The sequence below is a fragment of the Malaclemys terrapin genome, chromosome 9 (genome assembly GCF_027887155.1).
Source record: "Malaclemys terrapin pileata isolate rMalTer1 chromosome 9, rMalTer1.hap1, whole genome shotgun sequence".
NCBI classification, from domain to species: domain Eukaryota; kingdom Metazoa; phylum Chordata; order Testudines; family Emydidae; genus Malaclemys; species Malaclemys terrapin.
Genome location: NC_071513.1, coordinates 15,021,096 through 15,048,090, shown reverse-complemented (window position 1 = coordinate 15,048,090; position 26,995 = coordinate 15,021,096). Strand labels below are relative to the sequence as shown.

The 26,995-nt window shown below is 41.5% G+C and overlaps 1 protein-coding gene across 5 annotated transcripts in view; it reads left to right on the top strand.

The window, feature by feature from the left end:
* Positions 1–26,995, top strand: part of TENM1 (teneurin transmembrane protein 1) — a 502,103-nt gene that overhangs the window by 455,389 nt on the left and 19,719 nt on the right. For all 5 annotated transcript variants that reach the window (XM_054040281.1, XM_054040280.1, XM_054040278.1 and 2 more), the window contains 4 exons: positions 3,199–3,565; positions 5,279–5,789; positions 11,932–12,104; positions 13,595–13,830. In XM_054040281.1, the coding sequence (XP_053896256.1) occupies positions 3,199–3,565; positions 5,279–5,789; positions 11,932–12,104; positions 13,595–13,830 (1,287 nt within the window). The remainder of the gene's footprint in view (positions 1–3,198; positions 3,566–5,278; positions 5,790–11,931; positions 12,105–13,594; positions 13,831–26,995) is intronic.

Genomic DNA, 26,995 nt, shown 5'->3' with positions numbered 1-26,995 from the left:
TTTGGTAACAAAAACTGTACAGGTCTCCCCAACTAATATTTCATCCGTTTATTTTGATAGACAGAAAAAAGCATCCATCGACATATGCCAAATCCTCAGCTGATCTAAATCAACAAACCTCTGTTGAAGTCAATGCAGCTATACTGATTTACTTCAATTGGAGATCTGGCCCCCTAGATTTTAAATGCCTTTGACTTAAATTAAAAATACAGTCACATAAAAACCTATTATTAGCCTAAAATCAGAGAAGCTGATAGCTTGGCTTGAATTTACTAAATTACTAAAATCTGCAAAGTCACAGATAGTTTCTCACAGTGGGAGGAACGCAGATTAGCCACTGAGCAAAGGCAGCGTGATTCACCCAAGGTGTCTGCTCGCAAAATAAAACCAGCTTCAAGACTTCGCAGATGGTATGGTGGAGCATCTCCTTTGTCTCACACGAACGAATATAATTATGGTGGAAATAGTTGTTTCAGCCTGAGATGTCCACAACCAGCACATGATCTAGCACGGCCGTGGTTTATCACCGATCATCTCTACACCAAAGCGACCTATGAGGAAGAAGCAGGGAAGTAGGTGTTTCTTTCCTGCTACCTTTAATGTGTTCTTTGTTTTTTTATAATTGTACAACATCTCTGCAATATGAGTACATTGAAGGCACATTTTATCAGGCCCTCTAAGTCTATTTTTAGGCATTATTTTCTGTTCCTACATAATTTTGTTCAACTTCACAATGATCCCTCACTTGAAAAGAGGAAACCAGAAGGAAGGCTGAAGCCGTATATAAATCCAGCCCTAACTCCTGCTGTAGAGAACAGAAAGTCACCAAGAAAATGAAATGAGCACCTCTACAACTAAACTCTGTTTCCAACTGTTTCACCCCATCGATCGTCATTTGGAATGACTCAGCCACCTGCTGCAGTAGAAATCTTGAACCAGCAACATCAGTCTTAATGCCAGTTACTATGCTATCTAGCAAAATGGAGTAAAAGAAGGAATCTGATCATCCAGTGAGCTTCCCTAATTCTGCGGTGTAGCCAGTATAACCACCCAGGGCGACACATATTAGTCACATTGCCCTCACTTTATAAAAACATCAATTATCAAACTAGCAACATACTTCTTGGAATGAGCTTATTCAGGAAATATTGAATCTTGAGTAACTGAACAGACTTTTCCTTCAGCCTGGTGCCTCAGCAGATCTCAGACAGGCAGGTATCCTGGGATACCCATACTCTTCACCATATGTCATTCCTTAATGCTGAGTCTTACGTTAGCATCTGCAATCTCTGAATTCATAGAGGTTTTAATTAGCACCGTGAAAAAATGAAGCACAACAGCAGCAGCAACAAGAACAAAGTAATAGTTGCCACAAAATCTTCTGCATGGAATATGTTACATTTTATTGATTTATTTACTTACTATGTTTTAAATATTTAACCTGCAAAGTCCCGTTCAGATGAAATCATTTCTTTTCTCAGAAATACCACCAGTCAAAAACAGGCTATAATGTAACCTTCATGGCTTTATTGTTATTTGAGCCTTCAGTAGTGAAACTATAGTTCAACTCCTCCCCTGGCCAGCACTGGGAGGAGGAGCGGGTCTTCTAAAAGCCTGATGACCAGGCCAAGATTCCCAGGAAGAACCACAGTAGGAGACATGTCGCTGTGTTCTTTTGAAACATAGCAGAATGCAGCCCCAGCTAACATGCGGCAGACAGCAGCATGTGAGCTAGATGAATGGGAAAGGTACTGGCCATACCCCCTAGCTGGCAGGCCATATTCCCAAGGGTCATGATGCACCAGAAACAATAGCACTGGGGTCATGCCTCTACCACTATTTTGAGCACTATGTTGGAAATCTTGCTTTTGCTGCTGCACTGAAGGAAGAGGTTCCCACTGATCCTTACCACTCCCGCCCACATAGTACAGGGCAAAATCTAACCATAAGCATATAGATATTACTTAATCCACCACTGAAATATGGTATTCATAAAACAAATACAATCATTACAAGTACTTATGATTAATTAGATACTGTATTGTGTTATGAAGAATTAACTAGCTAATTGTTGGGATGGTAGATAAGGCTTATTAACATTCCTCGGCCTGGTCCACACTAACCCCGCACTTCGAACTAAGATATGCAACTTCAGCTACATGAATAACGTAGCTGAAGTCGAAGTACCTTAGTTCGAACTTACCGTGGGTCCAGACGTGGCAGGCAGGCTCCCCCGTCGATGCCGCGTACTCCTCTCGCCGAGCAGGAGTACCGGCGTCGACGGCGAGCACTTCCGGGATCGATCCGGGATTGATTTATCACGTCTAGACAAGACGCGATAAATTGATCCCAGAAGATCGATTGCTTACCACCGGGCCCGGAGGTAAGTATAGACCTACCCTTAGTAAATAAGCATTGAAAAAATATCCTGTTCCTCTGCTCTGTAGGTTTTCCTCTTGGACTAGCAATCAGTTAGTGTTATAACACTGACAGTCCCTTGCTAGTTTTTCACTCTGCCAAAGCTCCGTGCAACCTTGAAACAATAACATTCAAACTTGGAAAATTTTCTGGCTGATGTTGCATGACATGAATTGTGTGTGTTTTTATTTGCATGAATGCATATGTATTATTATGTTCCCACCTAAATGGGCTTGTGCAAGTAGTACATTTAAACTTCAGATGATGCTAAGTTATAATAGAAATAAGCATTTCTTCCACATTAATGCTAGAAATGATCCAACCATTTGAAAATGCTTTGCTGAAATTTTTTCAAGAGCCAGACAAACAAGCTTGAAGTTGTAATATAATGGAACACCAATGACATCCAAAGACCACTGGGTGCCCAGATACCATGGTGATGAGCACAGTTTAAAAGCATGTGTATAAATGGGTCCCCTATAGTTATTTAAATGGAGTATATTCCCTAATACTATTTTGAGGGTTGTACTCGTCACTTGCTTCTCTTTTTAAAAAGCAGTAATTACACGTTTTGTGGGTGTTAACTACCACGAGTTAATCACAATGAACGTTATAATAAAAATGGATAAAGATCAACCACTCATCGTATTGCAGAAAACATTGCCAATTCATTTTCTTTCTTTCTTTTTTTCTTTTTTTGCATCCATCAGGAGACTTTTATGGAAAGTGGTATTGAGGGAGAAAAAAGCCACTTAATCAAATCTAGTCTTCTTTTTGCAGGTGCGGTTAGAGTGGCCAACAGACCTCGCCGTCAACCCTATAGACAACTCATTGTATGTACTGGACAATAACATTGTGCTGCAGATTTCTGAAACTAAGCGTGTGCGAATTATTGCGGGTCGCCCTATTCACTGCCAGGTACCAGGCATGGATCATTTCTTGGTCAGCAAGGTTGCAATCCATTCAACCCTGGAATCAGCTAGAGCAATCAGTGTATCTCACAGCGGGACACTGTACATTGCTGAGACAGATGAAAGAAAGATAAACCGCATACAGCAAGTTACAACCAATGGTGAGATCTCCATAATTGCTGGAGCCCCAACAGATTGTGACTGCAAGATTGACCCAAATTGTGACTGTTTCTCAGGTGAGCAGAAGCTAATCATTTCCCTTCCCAATTTTGTTGAGAGCCCATAGTCTTGGTTTGGGTTACAGTATCTGCAAGAACAAAAACTGTTTAGTGGTTCTTTTTCCTTGAGAAGCAAAAAAATTCTGTAACAATTTGGCAAATCTTTTTGAATTCATTTAATTAAGCAGAAAATAAATGTGTATCTTTCCACCGTAGGCACTGAAGGAGCCTCCTGGTGGGCTTTATCTACCCTGTTTTGAAGCAGATCGTTACGCACAAATCTAAATTCACTCTGAGCCTACCTTATATGTCAGTTTTGTCTATCCATTTGCAGATATCACCATCTTCCATCAGAGCTTGGGATTTACTTTCAGTGCTAATTACTTGGAGTCCACATAGCCCTTTTTATCAAGTGTCCCAAAGTGCTTCACACAGAATGTAAAACCCTATTTTATGCCTCCTCTAAACCTGAACCACAGAGGATGTTAAAAAGTTGCCTCTTGCTGCAAATTTGAAGTGGTGTAGCCAGCACGCCTCTGGCACAACACACACTGTGTGTGCCAGTCAACACTTCTGGCAACGCAAGCTGCTCCCTCCTTCACACACCGGAATACTGGGAGCCAAATTATGACTACCTCCTTCATAAATGCTCTGGGAGAGGAGAATGCACTCATTTATTTCAGGCTTCATCTACCACTCCAATGCAGTCACCTCTGGCAGGAAACATGGTAGCAGTTTAACAGTGCAGAGCAACTCAGCACAACATTTTAGATAAGAAAGCAGAGTTACTGTATCTAATTATAATACTACGGGGGGGAATTGTCGATAGGCTGGCTATAATTACACAGATTGGAATTCGGCCAGGACACTGGAATTAACATCCCTTCTTGGTGCCAGAGGTTTTTTAATGACCAAAAAGCGTTGTTTGCATCTGTGATATGAAGAGAGAAAAATCAAACACCTGTGGGCCACAGGTTTGGTTCACTGACACGTCACACTGCAGTAGTAATGAAAGCACCAAGTACACCTCTAAGTGACATCAGGTTCAAATATAGGGGAGATTGACCTCCGAAATCTCCACTCCGTATGACCATATTCAACTAGTAAAGGACAACAATGGAGATTCTGCCAGCACTCCTTAGGCTGCAGTGACCTCCTGGCTGCAAAGTCTGGAGGAAGAGATATGCAATGCAGTCCAGTCCTGATAGTTTCCAGTGCTGGCTGGGAAGGGGGCATGGTTGATATTTCTCATTCGTTCTGTACTACAGTTTATTACACGCTGGTTGTTGGGTTGGATTTTTTTTGTTGTTGTTGGGTTTTTTTAATATAAAATAATCTGCACTTGTAATTGTATCCAAATTACTGCTATTTATTTTATGAGTGGATATTTTATTTATGGAATTATTCTACTTTGACTATATGACAGTGGGAAAGAAGTGAGGAGAGAATCTTCAGTTGTCATTATTTTATGCTTTCGCATCTTACAATGTAATAGTTTTCCCAGCAGCAGGCTTTTGGATTTAGCAAAATTGGTGTAACTGAGATAATTGTATCTTATTGTTAATCTTCAGTGATGCTGATTCAGAATTACACCATTTTAGATAATGGATTTTAAATTCATTGAAAAAAAATTGGTTCACTAACTCTTATCAAAGATTCTGGAGGCAGAGTGTGATGTCTCACACTGTGAAAAGGTAAACACAGAGATTATGGATTATATTTCTTTTCCAGGTGATGGTGGATATGCCAAAGATGCAAAGCTGAAAGCACCTTCTTCTCTAGCAGTCTCTCCTGATGACACACTGTACATAGCAGATCTTGGCAATATTCGCATCCGTGCAGTCAGTCGAAACAAGGCTCATCTCAGTGACATGAATATTTATGAGATTGCATCCCCAGCAGACCAGGAATTGTATCAGTTTACCACCAATGGGACCCATCTTCACACACTTAATCTGATAACAAGGGACTATATTTACAATTTCACATACAATGGAGAAGGAGACATTGCCACAATCACTAACAGCAATGGGAATTCAGTTCATATTCGCAGAGATGCTAGTGGGTTGCCTCTGTGGCTAGTGGTGCCTGGAGGCCAGGTGTATTGGCTAACAATAAGCAGCAATGGTGTTCTGAAAAAAGTATATGCTCAAAGCTACAGCTTAGCCCTGATGACATATCCTGGCAACACAGGTCTTCTAGCAACCAAAAGTAATGAGAATGGATGGACAACAGTTTATGAGTAAGTTCCTAATTTTAAACATCTTTTTCTTTACTCTGAAGTCTCATAAAGCATGCTATTTGGAATGAAAATTGTATTTTTTCAAGCCATTTCTAATAACAACAGTTCCAATAACTCGGCACGAGACAAGACATGTAGAGCTGTTGCATAAGCTTATACACTACACAGCAGTATTAATTCTTAAGTGTCAAAGCCTGCTGTATGTGAAAGCACCATACTTAATACATATTAAGTGTTACAAAAAGTACTTGAAATTATACTTCGTTTGCCCTTTGTTATTTAAAACCAGGGCCGGCTCCAGCATTTCTGCCGCCCCAAGCAAAAAAAAAAAAAAAAGCCGCGATCGGCAGCGGCAATTGGGAAAAAAAAAAAAGCTGCAATCGGCGGCGGCAGTTCAGCGGCAGATCCTTCGCTCCTAAAGGGAGTGAGGGACCTGCCGCCCCCAAATTGCCGCAGGTGCTGCCCCTCTCCCTTGGCCGCCCCAAGAACCTGCTTGTTAAGCTGGTGCCTGGAGCCGGCCCTGTTTAAAACCCCTGCTATCTGTAAGGTATGTTTGTGACTTTGGTTAGACAGCAGCTGGAGGAACAGAGAGAGAGAGAGCTCAAGTCTAGAAACCAACTGAGGGAATGAGGAGGGGCCATAAAAAACTTTGGAGAGAGACCTTTTTGCATCTTGGATTCCATTTAATTGAGTTGATCAGTGTGGTTGAGACTATAAATAAGAATAGAGACTGTGGCAATAGCTTTGTTACTCAGGAAGTTAGCAGAAGGTGGTTGAGCAGGTTAAGATGCAGGTGATGAAATGGAGCAGGAAATTTGCCTTGGGAAAGAAGGTAAGAAGGGAAAAATAGTGTTAGCAGAACACTTGACTTAAACTTGGAGAGAGTGCTGCAAGAGGAAATAAAGTTGGGGATCTTAAAGGAATTAAAGTACAGAGATAGAGAAAGATGGAAAAGTTTTCAACCGTAGGAAAAGAGGATATATAATAATTAGCAAGGGAGTCCAGGAGAAAGGCCTGAGGAGTGGTGGATGCTAAATATAAACTCGAAAGGACTTCCAAAGAGCAAGAAAGGATGGTAAAAGGTGTCAGTCAAGCAGTGGGGATATAGGAGCTATTGAACATTCAGACTAACTGCATGGCATCCCAGAGGGAGGTTGCACCTAAGAAGAGGTTCATGTTTGCTTCAAGGGATGTGTGACACTTCAGGATTCCTTATTTTTTACCAATTGATTTTAATGTTGCTGGTTAAGGATACGAAAAGTGATTGATTAACTTATGCATATTAATACTGTGATATTTCAGAGGTGCTAATAGGAAGGAAGGTTAAGGAATGTTTTCTTTATTGGACAGTGTGAAAAGAATGAATTATGGTCCAAGACTAAAAGTGGAAATAATCAGATTAGATATAAGCAAAAAATACAGTGAGAATTAGGTAATAACCAAAACTGCTTAGCAAGATAGTTGAGGCACGAACATTAGAGGGCTCCAGAAATATGTTATATAAAGTCTGACTGGGATTGATGCAGAGAAAAACTGCTGCTCATTACATAGGTTGTGATTGGATATCTAAGATTTTTTTTCTCATCCTGGCCTCTATAATTCTGTCATAGACAGATTAAAAGGCTTGGCATAAGCCCACTAAAATGGAGATGTGTACATTTTTGATGGTGTGCTGGAAAACAGTACCATATATGTTCTTCCTAGTCCAACTTTTGATCTCAGGAATTTTACTGATAGAAATTTCAACTATAATGGACTAAAATAATGCTCTCAAAATTAATCCAGAGTGCTCACTGTGTCCCGGGTGCTGTTGTGACAATGATCTGACAATGTTTTCCCCTATTCTAAGATCTTTAGTTGTAGATTAAGCATATTTATGTGTTTCATGAATAATTGAATTCAGTGATCTACAACAATGTGTATTATATTTCATTTTTAACTTCTTTGTCCCATTTCAATACATTAGGACTATGGGATCAGGATCTAAGCCATTGGTCAATCACTTTTTCAAAAAGATTTCATAATAGTTCCAGGTCATGTCTATTACTTCTTAAAATAATTACCAAGGCTTTATCTTTCATTTGAGTAGCGGATAACCTTTCAAGAGCTGATTATTTTTAAGTATGTGTCTCTTGGCAGGTTTCATTGGCTATTTTTACCCCATTCCACTGAAATGTATACAGGACATTCGGTTCAAAATACTTTAATGGAATTATTGCCTAAGTCTGTTGCTCTCTGGCAAGTCATTTGTTCAAGCATAACTCAAGCTTTATGGTAACATTATTTCTGAAGAGTTCAGTCTTCTCATAAGTGCTCCCGTTGGATGTAAGACAGACTTCGTCACTTGGAGACACCTGTGTCTTGACGGGGTATAACATTGTCTGACAACAAGAGATTCAAAAGAGCACATTCTAAATGAATATGACATGTATGACTAGCATTAGGAAGTTTTGCTAAATTAAACATTTCTTCATACTTTCATTGTTTCAACTCCAGGTGATGAAACTTACTGTCATCATTCATTCTAGAATATGATTTCACTGTGGTGAAAAGGGGAAGAGAGGAGAAGCCATCTATTTGTTATTCTCTCACTCTGTTTTTTTCCTCTATGATCATCCAGTGGAATTTACTTATTCCCATTACAAAATAATAAGAAGATAAAAAATAAAAAATTCAATACTGCCATAAATATTTTTGTCAAATATTTTAAGTCATCCTTCTAAGTATGACTAATGTTTCTATCAATGATTCACCTGTAATAATTATATGTGTTCCAGGTGAAGCATTAGACCACTTATAATTTGTGTTTCCAATGGGGTACAGTATTAGGGTCCTACCCTGCGAACCCTTATGGCCAGGAGTAATACTAAAAATACCGAACAGCCCCATTGATTTCAATGACTACTTGTAACTTCCAGTGGTGTTTACATTAGAGCCCTAATGCTTTTCTTCCGAGAATAATTACTACTGCTGTGAATAATCCCATGACAGATGAAATATAACATACACATTTACAGTCAGTGGGACAACGCACAGTAATTAGCACTATAGTTGATAGCACAGGTTTTCAGGATGGAATCGAGCCCTCCTTCTCTGAGGGGTTTACAAGATAAGATAGTCCCTGTTTACTGTTTACTCAGACAGTATTTTCTAGATAGGTCAGGATACTTTCTGCATTCCAAGCACCTTGATTTTCACTTTGAAAATTAGATGTTTTGAAAGGGTTAGATGCATCTGAATTGCTGCTGAATCCTGCATAAAGATAGGGTTGGGGCCAGGAGAATTAATATATGAACAACTTTCAAATGAAATTGCTTGAAATCGTGTTTCCTTTTTAAACCAGATTTGCATTCAAATCTAAAAGTTCAAACCACGACACTGTCAAGCTGAAATAGGGATGAGTTTGTTTAACAACATGTATCATACATACATTGGAATACGAGCAAAGATAATGAATAGCTCAGAACATCTACCTGTATGTCAGTTTCCCTCTCTGAGAGAAATTATGAAGAGGGAGGAAAACCACCTACAAAAGCACTTGTCACCCATCTACTATTATCTGATTAAATGGAAGTGCTGAAAGAACGCTTGCATAAAATTGCAGCTAATGTACAATTTTCAGTCATCTTTTTTTTTTTAATATTGTATCATTAAAGCCATGAAAGGGGAGAGATTTTTGTTAGGGGCCTCAGTTAAAAACTAGGACAAAAAAACCCACATATTGGAAAAGGTTCCCTTTAAACCATTATATTTGTTTATTCTTATCCTTAACTATATACAGTATATAGAAATGAAAATGAGCTTTGAATGTACATGCTCCATTGTGCATCTCATTCATTGGTGAGCACTTCCTCATGTGAGTAGTTCCACTGAAATCAGTGGGATTACTTGCAAGATTAAATGGTCACTGACCTGAGTGAAGGTTGTGTAACTGAGTCCTAAATTAACATTAATAGGTCCTGATTCTGACACTCTTACCGTATTGTGGTCTGCAATGATTCCCATTGATCCCAAGTATGGTACTCATGGTACCTTACTACTCATCATGAATAATGGTGGCAGAATCTGGTCTTCAGGAGTTTTTTAGGAGGGAACTGAAAAGATCTCCTTATGGCCAGATTGTGGAATCTTTACTCAGATTGGTGAACTCTCACTTATGTGAGTAGTTCCATTAACTTCAGTGAGACTACTCACGTGGATACATGTTCATCAGTGCAAGGGTTCTGCAATCTGGCCCTTATTGATAAATGTATAATCATTCATGTCCACATCTACACTGACCCTGAGTAGCATATTTTCCTCTAGTCCCATTTTCATCAGCACAGCTGCGTAGGGAGTTATGTATACCATCATATGCCATAATTAAGGTGGCAGAATCAGACCCTAAATTTTATTCTCAAATGAGTTCCAATAAAGGGGCAATAAAAAATAGGCAATCTGAATGCTCCAGCTAGCCTCTCGCATCTGTTCCATCAGGCAGGAAATGAAATATGATTGACCAACTTTAATGGAGAGTTTTCTAATGATGAACAATAGTGATTTGAATTAGTCAGGTTAACCAGCAGCTGTGGAAGCTGGTCGATTTCCATACAACCAGTATGGGGGATGGAATGTATAGAAGTGTTCATAATATATATGAGTGGAGTAGAAAAACAGAGAGAGATAACTATAATATTTCTAGCATTTGATGAATTAATTTGGCAAAAAAACAAGTTGTTCAGCAGTTATGTCTGAAACATGTTTTCATCTGAAAAGAACATCTGCTGTATTTTTCTCTTCTTTCTTTTTATGGGGAATCCAAACTTCTTCCCTCATTTTATGCACAAATACTTCTAGGGCCACATGGACACTGTTTTGCTAATTTAGTCTTTTGTACTACAGCAATGCTGCCAAACAAAGACCACGGCCAGATTGCTGCTGTAAAATGGAATGGCTCCATTGAAGTCAATGGGACTACACCATTTGACACACTAGCAGAGATCTGGCCTCATAGTGTTTTGTAGATATGAGGAGAAAGACTTTAAAATATTATAATCTAACTATTCAGAAATATGCCTTTACTCACATGACTAGTCCTAACTCAAGTAAGTAGACTTGTAATTTCAGTGTGTCCACTTGGATGGGTCAGAAGTATTCACATCAGTGGGAGCTATAAGACTAGGCCTTATTATGTAACAACTTGTAGTGATGAGATATGAATTAGTTTTAATTTTGAAAAAAAATCACATTTTCTTAAGTAGTAACAATATTAATAAAACCACAAAAGAGAGCCTTGAAAGAGACCAGTTTAATTGAGATCTTGGGTCAGCCCTGCTTTACTACTGTCCAGAAGGTCACCTTGGTTAAGAGTACAAACATATTTGTAGACGTTGTTCCAGGTCTGTGTATTATTCACTTTTTCATAATGTGGGCTGATTTGAATATACATAATGTTCCCTGAAATAAAATAATTCACTCAGCACTTATGAAATATGGGTTATCTAAAATGTTTAGGTCCAGTTACTACTGCCCTGTGTCATGATGAGTAGTTCTTACTCAAAAAATCCCATGGGAAATACTCATCTAAGTAAGTACCAAGCAGGCAACATAACCATTACGAATTGGATCCTATGTATTTACTTATAACTGTAGGGTTTTTTTAATTTTTCATCATACATATTAAATATTTAAAATTAAGCAACAAAATATTATGTTTGCATTTTGCAATATCTAAGAACTAGGATTAATTTTATTCAAATATTAGAAAATGTCATTGTTAGTTATCTGAATGCAGAGTGACCTCTAGTGGCAGCTTTGCTATATCACATCAAAGTAAGTTTAAATCACCACGGATTGTATATATTGCAACTTAACGTGATACAGGTGATTCAGACAGTGGTTTTACACTAAAGTGACCTATTACCTATTTTATCCAGAAGTACTAAAAAATATAGCTCAAATCAGAGATAAAGAATTCAAAAGTAGAAGAATTAACACAACATTTAACAATTAATTAAAGTAAACAATTTCCCTTTTTATTTATTATGCAGTGTTGGCAGTCAGCATTATTTAAACTTGCACCATATTTGCTCGTAGGAGCACATACAAATTTATATTGACCCTCTCCAAAGTTCTGTAACATTTGAATCTTCTGTTTTCTCAGGTATGACCCTGAAGGCCACCTGACTAATGCAACATTTCCAACTGGTGAGGTCAGCAGTTTCCACAGTGATGTTGAAAAACTAACAAGAGTAGAACTTGAATCTTCAAACAGAGAAAATGTGATCACAGCTACAAACTTCTCAGCTACCTCTACTATATACACTTTAAAACGAGGTATTTAAAGCATCTCTGTTTCTTTCACCATAGTTATTAAATTTGAAACTATAGCTACTTGCATTTTTATCAGTTTGCCCCAAAAAGTCACCTTACTTTGTCTGATTGTTTCCCTCCTGACTTCAATACAAATTTCTAGTTCCTGTTTTATTATACTACCCAAGTAACTACTAGAAATGGACCATTGGTGGGTGTACTTCCAAGTATGAGTGTATTCAGGGGTCAATGGGTTCACTCTGTTTTTTGAAACCTCTGCTATCTCTAGACTTTATGAGTAACACCATTTAGTATCTCAATATCAAAGTGGTAAGAATTGCCTTTAATGCAATTAGTTTTGTCATTCTAAGAAATACCACGCAAAAGATTGACTTGCCATATTGACACTGTAACATGGAAATGCTGTCAATGGCTGATGCGGGGAATTCATTGCTGGCAATGCCACCTTCTAGCAGTGGTTCTTATAGGAATGACAACAAAATATGACCCATATCAGTTGCTGAGTGCATGTAGGTAGGTCATGAATACCCAGATTCTGAATAGACAGGTGCTCAAGCTATTGCAGCTACACTCTATTTTTAGTGTGCAAGCTCAATAAAAGCTAGCGTATGTATGTCTCATTGAGCTGGAAATTACACCTTCCAGCTCCAGGGTAGATGTACCCTGAGAGGTGCAGCACAGAATTCACAGCCTGGAGCAGGAAGACTTAAGGTGGCTTTAAACCACCTTAGCATTGTCCCAATCCAGGGCAGCTCCGAGGCCTTCGGCATAATTTTAACTATACTTGAAGCCTATCTGAGCCTATGGCAGCTTCCATTGGGTGCCCTGTGGGCTGCAGCACTGCCTAGATTCTTCACAGCATTTCATGTTCTGGTCTCACCACTAACACATCCCTTCCTGCCACCAGCTGCACCCCGACATGCTCCCTATGCCAGGGCTTGTGGAGGGGGTCCTCAGAAGGCAGCCTTATCACTGATTTCCACAGCACCTGCGCCAGGGAAATCGTCCCACAACCAGAAATAGGGCTTTTCAGCCCTTTTATGTGGCGTAAAGAGGACAGAGTCGGGGGAGAGGTTCTTATCCTAGATAGTTAAAAAAATAATTGTCAGACTCAACCTCAGTTCTTTAAGTTCATTTAAGGGTTATGCTTTACTATATTAGTGGCATATTGATCCCAACAGACTAATCATCAGCATACTGTCAGTGGCCAAAAAGCCAACCTGATGAATTCACTTTTTTAAAAGCCTATGATCTGAAGGCAGATGACCTTTATTCAGGATGTAGGATGCTTCCAATATGAAAATAATAAGGCCTAAATTTACTGAAAATGTGTTTACATATCTGAAGACCTGCAGCCTCTAGGTTACAAACGTATACCGAAGTTGATATATATACAGCTGCCTATAAATCATGGACAAATATACCCTTGCACATCTAACATTTGTTTCATAAAGCTGGAGAACTGAACTTTCCCCATCTTGTTTTATTGATAGACAACACGCAGAATATCTATCGGGTCAGCCCGGATGGTTCTCTGAGGGTCACATTTGCCAGCGGAATGGAGATCACTCTAAACACAGAGCCCCACATTCTTGCAGGCGTTGTTAACCCCACTTTGGGAAAGTGCAATATCTCATTACCAGGAGAGCATAATTCAAACCTCATAGAATGGAGGCAAAGGAAGGAGCAGACCAAAGGCAATATCTCAGCATTTGAGAGAAGGTTACGGGTAAGGAGTCCTCTTTTGTAAAGTGTGCAGCATTTCTTTTGAAGACAACTGAATTAAATCTTGTTGAAATGTATTTCTTTATAAAAATCGTTATGAAGAGTATATTTTAGAGCTAGGCCTTAACCACAGATTTCAAACACAAATGGTTTCTCCCAAGTTCACGGGGATTCTGATCCATTGTTTTTTAATTTTAGTTGTTAAACTTGACCTCCAGATATAATTGCGTTTTTTTTTCTTTTCAACTAAGGGTTAAATTATGATTTGTGGCAAAAGCCCGGGGCAAGGGGCAATGTGTAGTTACTCTGCCCCCGTAGCAGATAGTGAGTCTTTGCGTTCTGACTTCCCTTCTTGTTCTGGCTGGAGGTAATCAGTGTTGTACCTGGGCAGATTACTTCCAGTGGTGCACTGCTGAACTGTACTTGCCAGTATATCTGGCAGAAGGGGAGAGATTAAGACAAGTCAAAGCTATGCCTCTATGGTGCTGTTCTCTCTCTCTCTTTGTGGTATCGACGACACAACTTGCATCCCTCATTCCTCTGCACGAGTGCATTAGCCAGGTCACAATCTGGTCCTAATAAACAATCATTTTTAACATTGCATCCTTGGTTTGTGTTTTCCTTCCTGAGAATTCACAGATGATAATGACAGATGGTCACATTCAGCATTTGATTAACAGTAAGACCCAAAGCAACTGTTAACTTGTTTAAAAAAAAAGGTCCTTTAAGAAATCAGTTATATTTTTGACACAAACACTGCTTGAAACACCTGTAAAATGAGTGGGAATATTTAATATTCAAAGTAATGATTAGCAACAATGGGGGGTGCATAGGTATGTATTATCTTAGATTATGCCAATTTAAACCGTGAATGTATGCAATCAAATATTTCAAGGATGCATCTTGGTTGTCAGTCCTACGTGATTTTTTTCTCAGCAAAATGTGTGAATTTATTCAGTTTAATCTCCATTTTTAAACTTGGATAATGTATGCACACATTCACTTAGTTGTTAAGTATTTAATTGTTATTATATTCTTATTGCTTATTATTTGTATGACTGTAGCATCTAGGATCCCTAGCCATGAACCATTAGAACAAAAAGACAGGGAATTATTAGTGAATCATGAACCCAACCAGTGATCAGAGTGTGGTTATCATGACATAGCACCTATCTGTTATGAAACAAACTGTCAGACCAAATGCCTTTCAGACCACTGAATCATAATTTCCTCACAAATACCTTGCATATGGGGCAAAGCCTCGTTTGGTTTCCCTTGCATTTCCTCAGATTGTCCAGGTCACCTCTTCTCATTTTAGTTATGACCGGGAAAGTTGTTGAATGGTTCTCTAATATACAGTAACTCCTCACTTAACGTCCTCCCACTTAACATTGTTTCGAAGTTACGTCACTGCTCCATTAGGGAACATGCTCGTTTAAAGTTGTGCAATGCTCTCTTATACTTATAAAAATTGGAAAGAGTCCAGCGGATGGCAACAAAAATGATTAGGCAGCTGGAGCACATGATTTATGAGGAGAGGCTGAGGGAACTGGGATTATTTAGTCTGCAGACGAGAAGAATGAAGGGGCATTTGATAGCTGCTTTCACCTACCTGAAAGGGGGTTCCAGAGAGGACGGATCTAGACTGTTCTCAGTGGTAGCAGATGACAGAACAAGGAGTAATGGTCTCAAGTTGCAGTGGGGGAGGTTTAGGTTGGATATTAGGAAAAACTTTTTCACTAGGAGGGTGGTGAAGCATTGGAATGGGTTACCTAGGGAGGTGGTGGAATCTCCTTCCTTAGAGGTTTTTAAGGTCAGGCTTGACAAAGCCCTGGCTGGGATGATTTAGTTGGGGATTGGTCCTGCTTTGAGTAGGGGGTTGGACTAGATGACCTCCTGAGGTCCCTTTCAACCCTGATATTCTATGATTCTATGATAACGTCGTTTGGCTGGCTGCTCTGTCCACTGCTTGTAGGATTCTGTGGAAGAGCAGTGACTTTACAAGGGAGCACTGTACAAGTTCCTCTTCTTCACCTCCTCTCCCTCCCTCCCAGCACTTCCCCCACTTAGGACTTTCTGGCAGGGAGGGGGAGGAGCAGGGAAGCACTGCATCTCTGCTCCTCCCCCTCCCTACCAGAAAGTCCTAAGCACCAGGGAAGCACTGGGAGGGAGGGGGGACGCAGCATGCTCTGTAGAGGAGGTGGAGTGGGGGTCGGAAGAGGTGGGACAGAAAGAGGCGGGCCTGGAGCATCCCCCGGCAAAGTCGGTGCCTGTTCTTCTGGGGAGAAGCTGCCACTGCTGCTGCACAAGGTGCTTCCTAGCATCCTTGCCTGCAGCGGGCTGTACCTGTGTGGGGTAAGCCAGGGGCACCTGCCAACCACAGTACAGTACAGTACTGTACAGTATATAATGCCTGTTGTCTGCCCAAAAAAAATTTCCTTGGAACCTAACCCCCCGCATTTACATTATATCTTATGGGAAAATTGGATTCGTTTAACATCGTTTCACTTATGGTTGCATTTTTCAGGAACATAACTACAACGTTAAGTGAGGACTTACTGTACTGTATTGGCAAATGTGCATGTTGTAGGAATGAATGGGTGGCTCAAACGGCCTTCAACGTGCAATTCAACAATTGGTTCATTTCTGCATAAGTCTTTCAAACTGTGCTTAAATAACTGCAAAACACATATTTAAGTGCATTGAATCATAAAAGTGATAAATGTCAAAGGTGCATCTGATCATCTGTTCTGCCTCATATTGCCTTATGTTCAGGTGCTTCATCATGCCCAATATTTTTCTGATATTCACCTTAAATTTTCCATTGGCTAATTTCATTCCATGTTCTTTTAACTCATTTTCATCTGCACCTTTGTTTTCCTCAATAGCACATGCCAAAAAAGGAGGAGGTTCACAAGTGGGTCCTAGAGGAGTGAAATATGCTTAAGAACCAGGGCTGGCTCCAGGCACCAGTGAAAGAAGCAGGTGCTTGGGGCGGCCAATGGAAAGGGGCGGCATGTCTGGGTCTTTGGCAGTGATTCGGCGGCAGGTCCCTCAGTCCCTCTCTTCCTCTTTGAGCTGCCACTGAAGTGCCGCTGAAGAGGAAGAGAAGGAGTGAACGAAGGACCCGCCACCAAATTGCCGCAGAAGAATGAAGCGGCGCGATTGAGCTGCCGCTGAAGTGCTGCTGATCGGCTTTATCTTTTTTTTTTCCCCCTGCTTTGCCGCTTAGGGCAGCAAAAAAGCTGGAGCCGGCCCTGATAAGAAATGAAATATGTCTATTTATTTAAAAATTACAAGCAAACTAAAGCATCCATAGATCAAGTGCTGAGTTGAAACGGCATGAAACCGCTAGTCCATTTGTTCTTCTGTTCAGTAGGAGAATCTACAGTGCATTACTCACTTGACATACTGTCATGGAAGCTCCACCCCTCCAAAAAAAAATCCAGCCATGTCACAATAGTATCATTATTGTGGTAAACTAAAAAGAGCCTGATTGTACTCTTGGGATGTCACACCACAGAGACCATCCACACATGGATCCCCTCTCTGGCTCAGAAAGGCATCTCAACTGCCTATATGGAAGAGTCGTCTTCTCCCCTAGATACCACCGATAGCTACATGAAGTTGGAGGGCAAACAACGGACATACTGGGAGAGGACTGGATGAGATAAAAACAGGATTTGGCAAAGAATATTATTCTACCTATATTATTTCTCAATGTCCACCCCCATTCCTGCTCCACAATGGAATTCTCCGTTGAGAGAGGGTTCTTTGGGAAGCCTAGGCTAGAGGTGTTCCTGCTCTATTGGAACACCGCTGCCATAGAGCCAGAGATGCGGTTAAGGCACAGCTCCTCTGTGCAGATCTCAAGGTGTCAGCAGGATTTATGGATCTAACCTGCGGGAGACCTCATTCCTCCACTCTTACCAGAATGCTAGGGGAGAAATCTCCATGAGAATATTCCCAGGGAAGGGGGCAATTAGAGCTTAATTATGTTTTTCTAGATTAAATGATCATTTTAAATACAAGTGGGAGAAGCATATTTTTGCTCGGTCTTCTGAAGTGTAAGGTAAAGACTTTTTTCCCCTTTAAAGTTGAATCCTTTCATGCCAAGTTCATCTGAGATTTTGTTTCTTGAACAAGGGAGCTCACATGGTCACTGAGCATAGGTGCCAGTACATTTGGGGGCTTGGGTTAGGATTTTTGGTTGGTTATTTTCCTCTCTCACACCTTTTATAAACAAAAAATACTAAAGCTATGAGAGTGGCTAGCAATGAGTCACTTCTTGTGAGCATCCTGGAAGAGGTGAGCTTTCTGGAGGGACTTAAATGAGGAGCATGTGATGGCTTGGTGGGCAAGAGAAGAGAAGATATTCCATGCATGTGAATAGGATCAGGGATACTTCTAAGAGAAAGGGACAAACTGAGTATCTAAGCTGGTATTGTTGATAAAGTGGGCATAGGGCCACAAGTCTAATATATAGCATAGTGGAGTTGTGTCAGGCTTTGACACTGAAGACAAAAGTTTGAATTTGGTGGTGATGGAGAAGGAAGAGTCAGGGAGATGTAGGGAATTATGAGGAACAGTGCAATTAGACCCACAGTCAGAGTATCAGTGCAGATTTGGTTTTCACAGAGAGCTGCATCCTGCTAGGTAACTAGGCCCTTTGAAAAGGAAAAACAGTACAGCAACTCCTCGCTTAATATTATAGTTATATTCCTGAAAAATGCGACTTAAAGCGAAATGATATTAAGTGAATCCAATTTCCCCATAAAAATTAATGTAACTAGGTCGGGGTTCGGTTCCAGGGAAATTTTTTTCACCAGACAAAAGACTATATTATATATACACACACAGTATAAATTTTAAACAAACAATTTAATACTGTACACAGCAATGATGATTGTGAAGCTTGGTTAAGGTGGTGAAGTCAGAGAGTGGGATATCTCACAGGGAATGCCTTACTGCTAAATGATGAACTAATACTCGGCTGAGCCCTCAAGGGTTAACACATTGTTAATGTAGCCTCACACTCTACAAGGCAGCACGAATGGAGGGAGGGGAAACAGCATGGCAGACAGAGAGATACACCCTGTGAGAGAGAGAGAGAGATGTGCATTGCCCCTTTAAGTACACTGACCCCACTCTAAGTACATTGCCCTTTTAAGTAGATCAGCTGCCAGCAATCTCCCTCTGTCCTAGCCCTGCCGTGTCCTCCCCCGCTCTATGGAGATGGGGTGAGTGGGGGGCAGGAGCTGGGGGGAGGGTGATACCCTGACATTAGCCCCCCTTTCACCTTGCACAGCAAGCAGGAGGCTCCAAGGAGTAGGGTGACCAGACGACCCGATATTTCTTTGTTTGTCCCACGTCCCGACCAATGTGCGGTCGGGACACTGGACAAACAAGGAAATGCTCCGGAACCCGGGAGTGCTCGCGCCCCCCCCGCCCCGCCCCGACTCCGCCGCCTCCTGTCCCCATTGGCTCCCTCCCCGAATCCCCGCCTCTTCCCCGGGCTCACCATTCCTCCTCCCTCCACAAGCGCTGGAGGGAGGCCCTGGAGACGCAGGGGAAACGCGGGGCCAGGGTGAGTGAGAGTCTGGCTTGGCCCCGAGCAGAACCCCGAACCCCCCCCCAAGCCCGGGCCTGCTGCGGGGACCCAGCAGCGCACACACTGCGCCCAGCCCCTGGCCAGTCGCGTCTGGGCTGCTGCCCAGCTGGTGCAATCCTGCGGCAGCCCTGGGGCGGAGGCATCGGCAACCCAGGCCCGTTCGTTCCACTGTGGGACCCAAGCGGGACGGGGGGGCTGGGGCCTGCTGCCCCCACTCTGGGGCCGCCGTGGGATAGCACCAGCTGGGCAGCAGCCCAGACGCAACTGGCCATGGGCTGGGGGCAGCGTGCGCGCTGCTGGGTCCCCGCAGCAGGCCCAGGCTCGGGGGGTTCAGGCCCGGGTGCCAGAGCCGCAGCTGCCGAGCTTGGCCATCGGCCGCTTCCTCCCCCCGCGGCAGTGGGAGCTGCAGCAGCAGCTGCTCCCGAGTCCCGCTGCCCAGAGGGGGGAGAACAGCCACCGCCTGGCCCCGCGGGCCACCCCCCTATTCTCCCTACCGCCCGACTGAGTCCTGCCTGCTCAGGGCCAGGCCGACTCTCACTCACCCTGACCCCGCGCTTCCCCTGCGTCTCCCGGGCCTCCCTCCAGCACTTGTGGAGGAAGGGTTTTTGTTTTGTGTTTTTTGCCCCGCCCCCCTCCCCTTGGGTGATCTGGTCACCCTACCAAGGAGCAGCATATGGCAGTGGGGGGAGGGACAACTGAACTGCCAGCAATTGATAGCCTGCTGAGCAGCTGCTGCACAGGGAATTTAGGGGAACGGGGAGCTGAGGGGGAGCTGCCGGTCCATCCTGGTTCCAAGCCCCCACCAGGTAGCTCCAACAGACTGCTCTTTCTGCAAGCAGTGGACAAAGCAGGCAGCTGCCAAACAACATTATAAGGGAGCATTGCACAACTTTAAAGGCGCATGTTCTCTAATTGATCAGCAACGTAACAACGTTAACCGGGAGGACTTTAAGTGAGGAGTTACTGTATAGCATCATCAAAAAAAATCAAATAAAAACCGTGACGCCAATAGACTAAATAAATTAAATGTATTTAGGGCTTATTGTTGACAAATCTTTGAAAACTTTTATTTGGGTACAATTACAAAAAAATTACATCAGTTGAGGGCTAGAATACAAATAAAAAAAAGTGACACTTTTGCCTTAGTTCATATTGGGTCACATTTTGAAAATAAAGCTACTAAACAATTGATAGTCAGTGCACAAAGCCCTAAAATAGCTAAATCATGCCCTGGAAAGCCTGTGATGTGGCAGTATGAGAGTATGATGCTGAATTTTGAGACTATGAGTAAGAGGAGGCCCCAGGGATTAGGCTGATTCTCACTGGAGATTAATAGACTTGCAGGAGTCCTCAAAATTCAATAAAAAAGCAGGTGCCCAAGCCAAAAGTTTTGAGAATGAAGGGGGGAATTCAGGTCAAATTATTTCATTTAAAATTTAGCACTGATGTGGTTAAAGTAGTCAATGCATTGTATAGTAAAGTATTCAGTGCATTGAAGCAACCAATACAAATGAGTTTGACTGATAGGGAAATAAATTTAAAAGCAGACAACTAGGGAGTAGGATAAAAAGAGGCCAGGTTATAAAAGTAGTAGACTTCTTCTTCTCTAGGACTTTCTGATGCCCTTAATTCCCAGTCCCCATTAATAGGCAGCACAAAGGCATGTGACCCCCCCACCCCAGAGGATTGTTAATTCATCCTTAGAGGAGAGACAGCTTACCCATGCTATCAGCAGGCCTTGAAGAAAGGTATAAAAGTTATGTTTTTAAAAAGTGGCAAGACTGCATGGTAAGAATTCTTCTTCCCAGAAATGGAACAGAGAAGAGGATCTAGCACATTAGTAACTTGAATGCTGTAGGAGGGTCCAAACAGGGACCCAACACACCAATCAAGTGGATAACTCTGAAATTAAACATAACTTTTTTAAGTGTAGTATGCTCTGACATACTGCCTTCACCAAATATGCAAAACAGTCCGTATCTGTGTGTGTACAGACTTTATATTAATAATAAATCTACATACAAATAGGCATTTTAACATGAATTTTAATCTAGCAAGCCTTCTTTTTTTAATCAATTGAACTTCTATTTTAATTGACTTCTGAAAATGAAGCAAAGGCTGCTGTTAAGACCAATGAGCATGATGCATAGTAATATATCAATTAGAATTCGGTGCTGCTTACTCCTTTCTTTTGCATAACGTAGAGGGCACTCAGAACTGGATACAATCCATTTTTTACAAGTGACTGTCTACAAAATTGAAAATTAGATGCCTGGCTAGTCTCACTTATTTGCACTTAAAAAAACCCTTGCTGTCTAAAACTCAAGTCAGACGTTTTGAGGATATGGGCTTGAACAGATATGTTTGTTATGCTGGTTAACAAATATTTTTTCCATAATATTACCAGTCCTCTAACTAGTTACTTTACAGTTATTGGGTGAGATCCCCAGGTGTCGTTAATTGGTTTGGCTTCACTGAACAGACAAGAATGTACACATACCTGCAGACTAGTTTACACATTTTTGGGAAGCATTAGGTCTGAGAATTGAAGTCAGTGGAACAGCACCAATTTGCATCCGCTTAGGATCTGGTTCTTTGATAGCCAGTTCCTCCTTATTGGCATAGGAAAGCCATAATGTGGGCAAAGTTTGTAAGCAAACATTTGACTTGTGCTGGATATTGGAATATCCTAATTCACTTTCCTCACATTAGCTCATTACTCAGTTGTTCATAGGCTTCAGAAACCATCTTTAAGCAAAACCACTGTGATTTCAAATCAACATTTTTGTGTTGGCTTAGAAATGAGGGCTCATAATTCAGCAATCCCTTCTACAAACCCAGTTCTGCTTTGCACTTCTGAGAAGTGAATTATAAAATAAAAAACAAAAACAGAAATAAAACCCTGAATTCTACGAAATCAGCAAGATGTGCATATGCCTCATCCCTTTCTGGTCTGTTTTTGATTCTTATTCATTGGGTCATGTCTGAATTTAGATTGCCCTACAATCATTATATTAATAACAAGGAGAACATTAAATTTATACATAGATGGTAAAAGAATATTAGTCAGGATTTATCCTCTGCTTTCTTTTCAATGTGTTTTATTACCAATCCTGGTTTCAGAGAAAGTAAATTTATTAAGAAATGTCCATCACACAAATATACCAACAAATGTAGTTGAACTGAAAATCACTTTTTACTTAGGCTCTTTAAGTATCATTAGAACATAAATTGTAATAGTTACAGCCATCTACTGAAGTATGTAGGTATTTTACAGCTGTAGTAAATGAACACTGTTAAATTTAGAGATGTATGTATATAAAACCACGGGAAAGACCGTTGAAGAATGAACACCTGCTTCTTCTAGGTTTCCAAACAATTTGTATCTAAAGACAGAAAAGATGTTCCTTTTAATCACTCACACTATGTGTGAACCACAGCTTGGGCTAGTACTATTTAACATTTATTTTAGAGCTGTGCTCACAGGCCACAATTAGGACCAGGCTCCATCGTGCTGGGCATTGTACAAACACACAATGTGACATCATCCCTGCTGTGAGAAGTTGTATCACAATTTGTTGTTCAAAATAAATTAATGCAAGCATTGAGCACTGGTAGTTTAAAGAAACAAGTCAATAAACCATCTATTTTATGGTTCCCTAGATTATAGTTGATAATTGTACATCTCTAATTAAAACTGAACATAATGGTAATAATGATTGTCTTTGGTGACTGAAAAATTTAAGGAAATAGGTGAGAGAAGAAAGGGGAAGATGCATTTCATTGCCAGAGATTTGGGTTCAAATTTTCATTTGGACCTCACAGGATTGGAATTGCTTTCTTAATTTAACCTATTTGTCCACAAATTTTGACACAACATAGTATGATTAGTCTCCTCTCTGCTCAGAAGACACTTGAAGCTAGAGTAGCAGGAGTGTTGCAGGCCATGGATATAGTGCATCGAGACAGCTGGTGTACAGAAAAATGCTGGCACTATTCATTGCTATTGTTGACATCTGTGAACGCTAATGAGGAACAGACTATGCAATGATGCCACAATAACCTAGAACAAAAACATTGATGGGAAAAGGTACAAAAGGGAGATAAAAAGGCCTCCTGATATAATACAAGAATTATGTTAAGATCATTCTTGGTAAACAAGAAAAGTGTGGAACCAAAATTGGTGTGTCAAAAATTAGGCCTAATTGGTGGACAAAAAAATGAGAGGATGGGCTATTCCTCATTCACTCCCTCTTGTGGTTCTTAAAGAAAGAGACTTTTGGGGGTGGAAATGGCTATTGGCGTGAGCTTCACTACCCTAGCTGCCACCCCCACCATCTCCTAGGATCCAGGTCCTTCGTCATCCTAATCCTGAAAGATGGGCTGACCAAACTGGGCCAGAGAGAGGGAGCCAGATGACATTACCACCTCTGCCAATTTTGGCTAGATCTCGAACTCTATCTGGGATTTGTCTCCTCCCTCCATGTGTCCTTTTCCTTCCCTATCTTAGTTTCTTCTCTTTTCTATCTCTCTCTCTCTCCTTTTCCTTCTGTCTAATAAGAGTCTGGCTTAGCTAGCCATGACTGCGTATTTTTGAAACACTGCTGTAAGTCTGTGACCAGAAAGAGGTAACTAAAAGCAATACCCTAAACAGCACGATCCTGGGACAATTTTGCCAGGTCTTGCAGTGGCTGATAAGGTCATGTTTTGTGCCTGTGTTTTTCCAGCAGCAAGGCTGCAAGTGAAAGTCAACACCCGAGACACAAGCTGCTTTTTCTCTCTTCGCTGTTCTTTTTTTTCCCCCTTTCTGTGTGTGTTTGTCTTGTTTTGTCTTCTTGGGAAATGGGATCCGACTTTAACAACAACAGCAATAACAACCCCACCCCAGCAGCTAATAATGTCTCTTTTCCACAAAAGGGACAGTTATTACCATCTTGAAATACCATTTAAGAGACTGTCAGAAAAGAGGGGTTTTCCTTCTAAAAACTCTCTCAAGGTAAAGGGAAAAGGGGACAAAGGATCTTGTTAAAATGAAAACCTTATTCAATACTTTACATTTTAAATGCTTTTACTGTTTTCCTTCTTTTTCTGTAGCTTTAATAAAAGGTTCAAAGGAATTTTAATGGTGTATTTGCCATGGTGGTAAGCCAGCTAAGGTATACCGAGCTATACGGAGGTATACCAAACCCTGAACCTTGTCTAACATTGTTTAATGGTGGACAGCAACTGGATTATGTTAACATTTTTGACTTTTTAGGTATACCGAGCTATACAGAAGTATACCAAACCTTGTCTAACATTGTTTAATGGTGGACAGCAACTGGATTATGTTAACATTTTTGACTTTTTAAGCCTATACCATCTAACAATGCCCACTGCAACTTTATGCCTGGCTGACTGGAAGAAAAAGGGTTGTTGCTCCTTAAAGGGCTTCCCCTGCAACTGCTAGCAAATATGGCGGAAGGGGGAAAGTTCACCTGTATGGAGTGAGAAGAAGCAGGAAACAGCTGGATGGGAGAAGGGGTGCCGGGGAGGGGTGTCATTGCCTCAGCAGCTGGCCAGAAGGATGGGGGCTATTAATATCCCATGCAGTTCTGAAGAATGGGCTGGCAGACTCCACCTTCCCACTCATAGAATCTGAAAAAGCACCGTGTTCCTCCATGATCCACTGTGGTCATTACACTAGTTTCCCCTTTTCCCTATGGGGCTGGGAAGGATTTTTTCCCTCAACGCCAGATTGGCTGAAGTGGGCTGGGATTTTTCACCTTCCCCTGCTTGGGGCAGGGGAGTTAGGTTATAATGTCACATCTTAGTTCGTAAAACTTGTGTCAGATGGCCAGTGCGGGTACTCGGTATGAAAGGGATATTGTTATTGGATAAAATGGATTGGAAAAGGATGTAAAGGAAAGCATCCCTTAAGGGTGCTGAGCAAGGGTGGTTTGGAGCTTCTGTGTCTAGTACAAGGGGGAGCCTTTTCTAGGCCCCTTAATCCTTTTAGAGGGGAGGATGGCTGGGGTCAGGTTGGGGATTATGTGGAAATGATTAAAAAAAGCATGATGACCTACACTGTATAATTTAATGCTGTGTACCCCCAGATATTTTAAGTGAATAAAATGCGGCCTAATTAAACCCCATCCATTGCCTCCGGTCTTTCTTCCGGTGTGGCCGGACAGTGGAACTATTTGATTCTTCTGGATCAATTGCCACTATCGGTCAGCTTTTTCTTCCTTCACTCCCTTATCGTCTGCTTCCCTGATCCCACGTGCCAAAGTTTATGGATGTGAGTGGAGAATGTGTGTCTGCTAACATATCTGTTCCATTTTCTGTACTACTTTCATGTGTACCTTAACATCGACAGCTTTGGAGTAGTAACTGTGCTATCAATATTAATGGAGATTAGGAGAAGCAGAATGTCTGTGTTAATATATAGAGCCAGCTCAGCTTCACGTCTTTGCTTGCATGGAGTCAGGAATTCAACCCCTATGAAGAAGAAAGATGAAGAAAGGAGGGGGACTTGGGACAAGATAAGAACAGAGAGATGAGAGGAAATGTTAGGGTGTTAGAATAGGAGGTTTTTACATAAAGCAAATCCTAATGTGCTGAAATTTGAAACAGGATAGGTGTAAGAGATTTAGTTGTGTCAAGGGAAGCTAATGGTAGTGCTAATTTTAGATTCCAAAGCAATTGCTAATAACCTCACAAAAAGTCTTCCTGAGGAGATTTTCTGTTTGTATACATTTAATTTAGTTTATCAGCTGTTGCAGTTGCCCTGGATAACATCAGTCTGCCACAACCAGAGTGGCTGTTCAGCTGTAGCATGCTTGGGTCTTGCCTTGCAGGTGGCAGATTGCTTATTACAAGGCAAGCCATACTGCCAGGAGCGGTGCCAGGGTTTTTGGCGCCCTAAGCGGGGGTCCTTCTGCACTCCCGGTCGTCGGCGGCAATTCTGCATCGGGGGGGGGTCCTTCCACGCTCCCGGTCTTCGGGGCACTTCGGCCACAGGTCCCAGAGTGAGTGAAGGACCCGCCGCAGAATTGCCACCGAAGACCCGAAGCGCGGAAGGATCCCCCGCTGCCGAATTGCCGCCCCCCCAAATCCTGGCGTCCTAGGCGACTGCCTAGGTCGCCTAAATGGAAGCGCCAGCCCTGCATACTGCAATACACTATGGTGGTGGAAGTGCTTTGGTGGGGACAAGCTGGTGTTACACAAAGCCACTGCTATTTCAACAAAGAATCAGCAAGAGTAACTGTGAACAATACAGCCCTGAACACTGTGACTAGCAGACCCTTTACACTGAAACGTCTCGCTCTCTTCATTTTCTGGATTCACTTTCCTTAAAACCCTGTAAGTAAAATAACATTTTAAAATGCACTTTTATAAATACAGGGAGGGGGCAAATGCAACTATCTCCCTGTGTAAATCAGAGTGCCAAAATTGGAGAGCAAAATTCACTTTTTACTTTTAGGTAAGTTTCATAGTCCAGCTATTTGTAACGGGCTGAAACTTTGGATTTTCTCATCCTTAATAATTAATATATTCATATACTATTAAAAACATA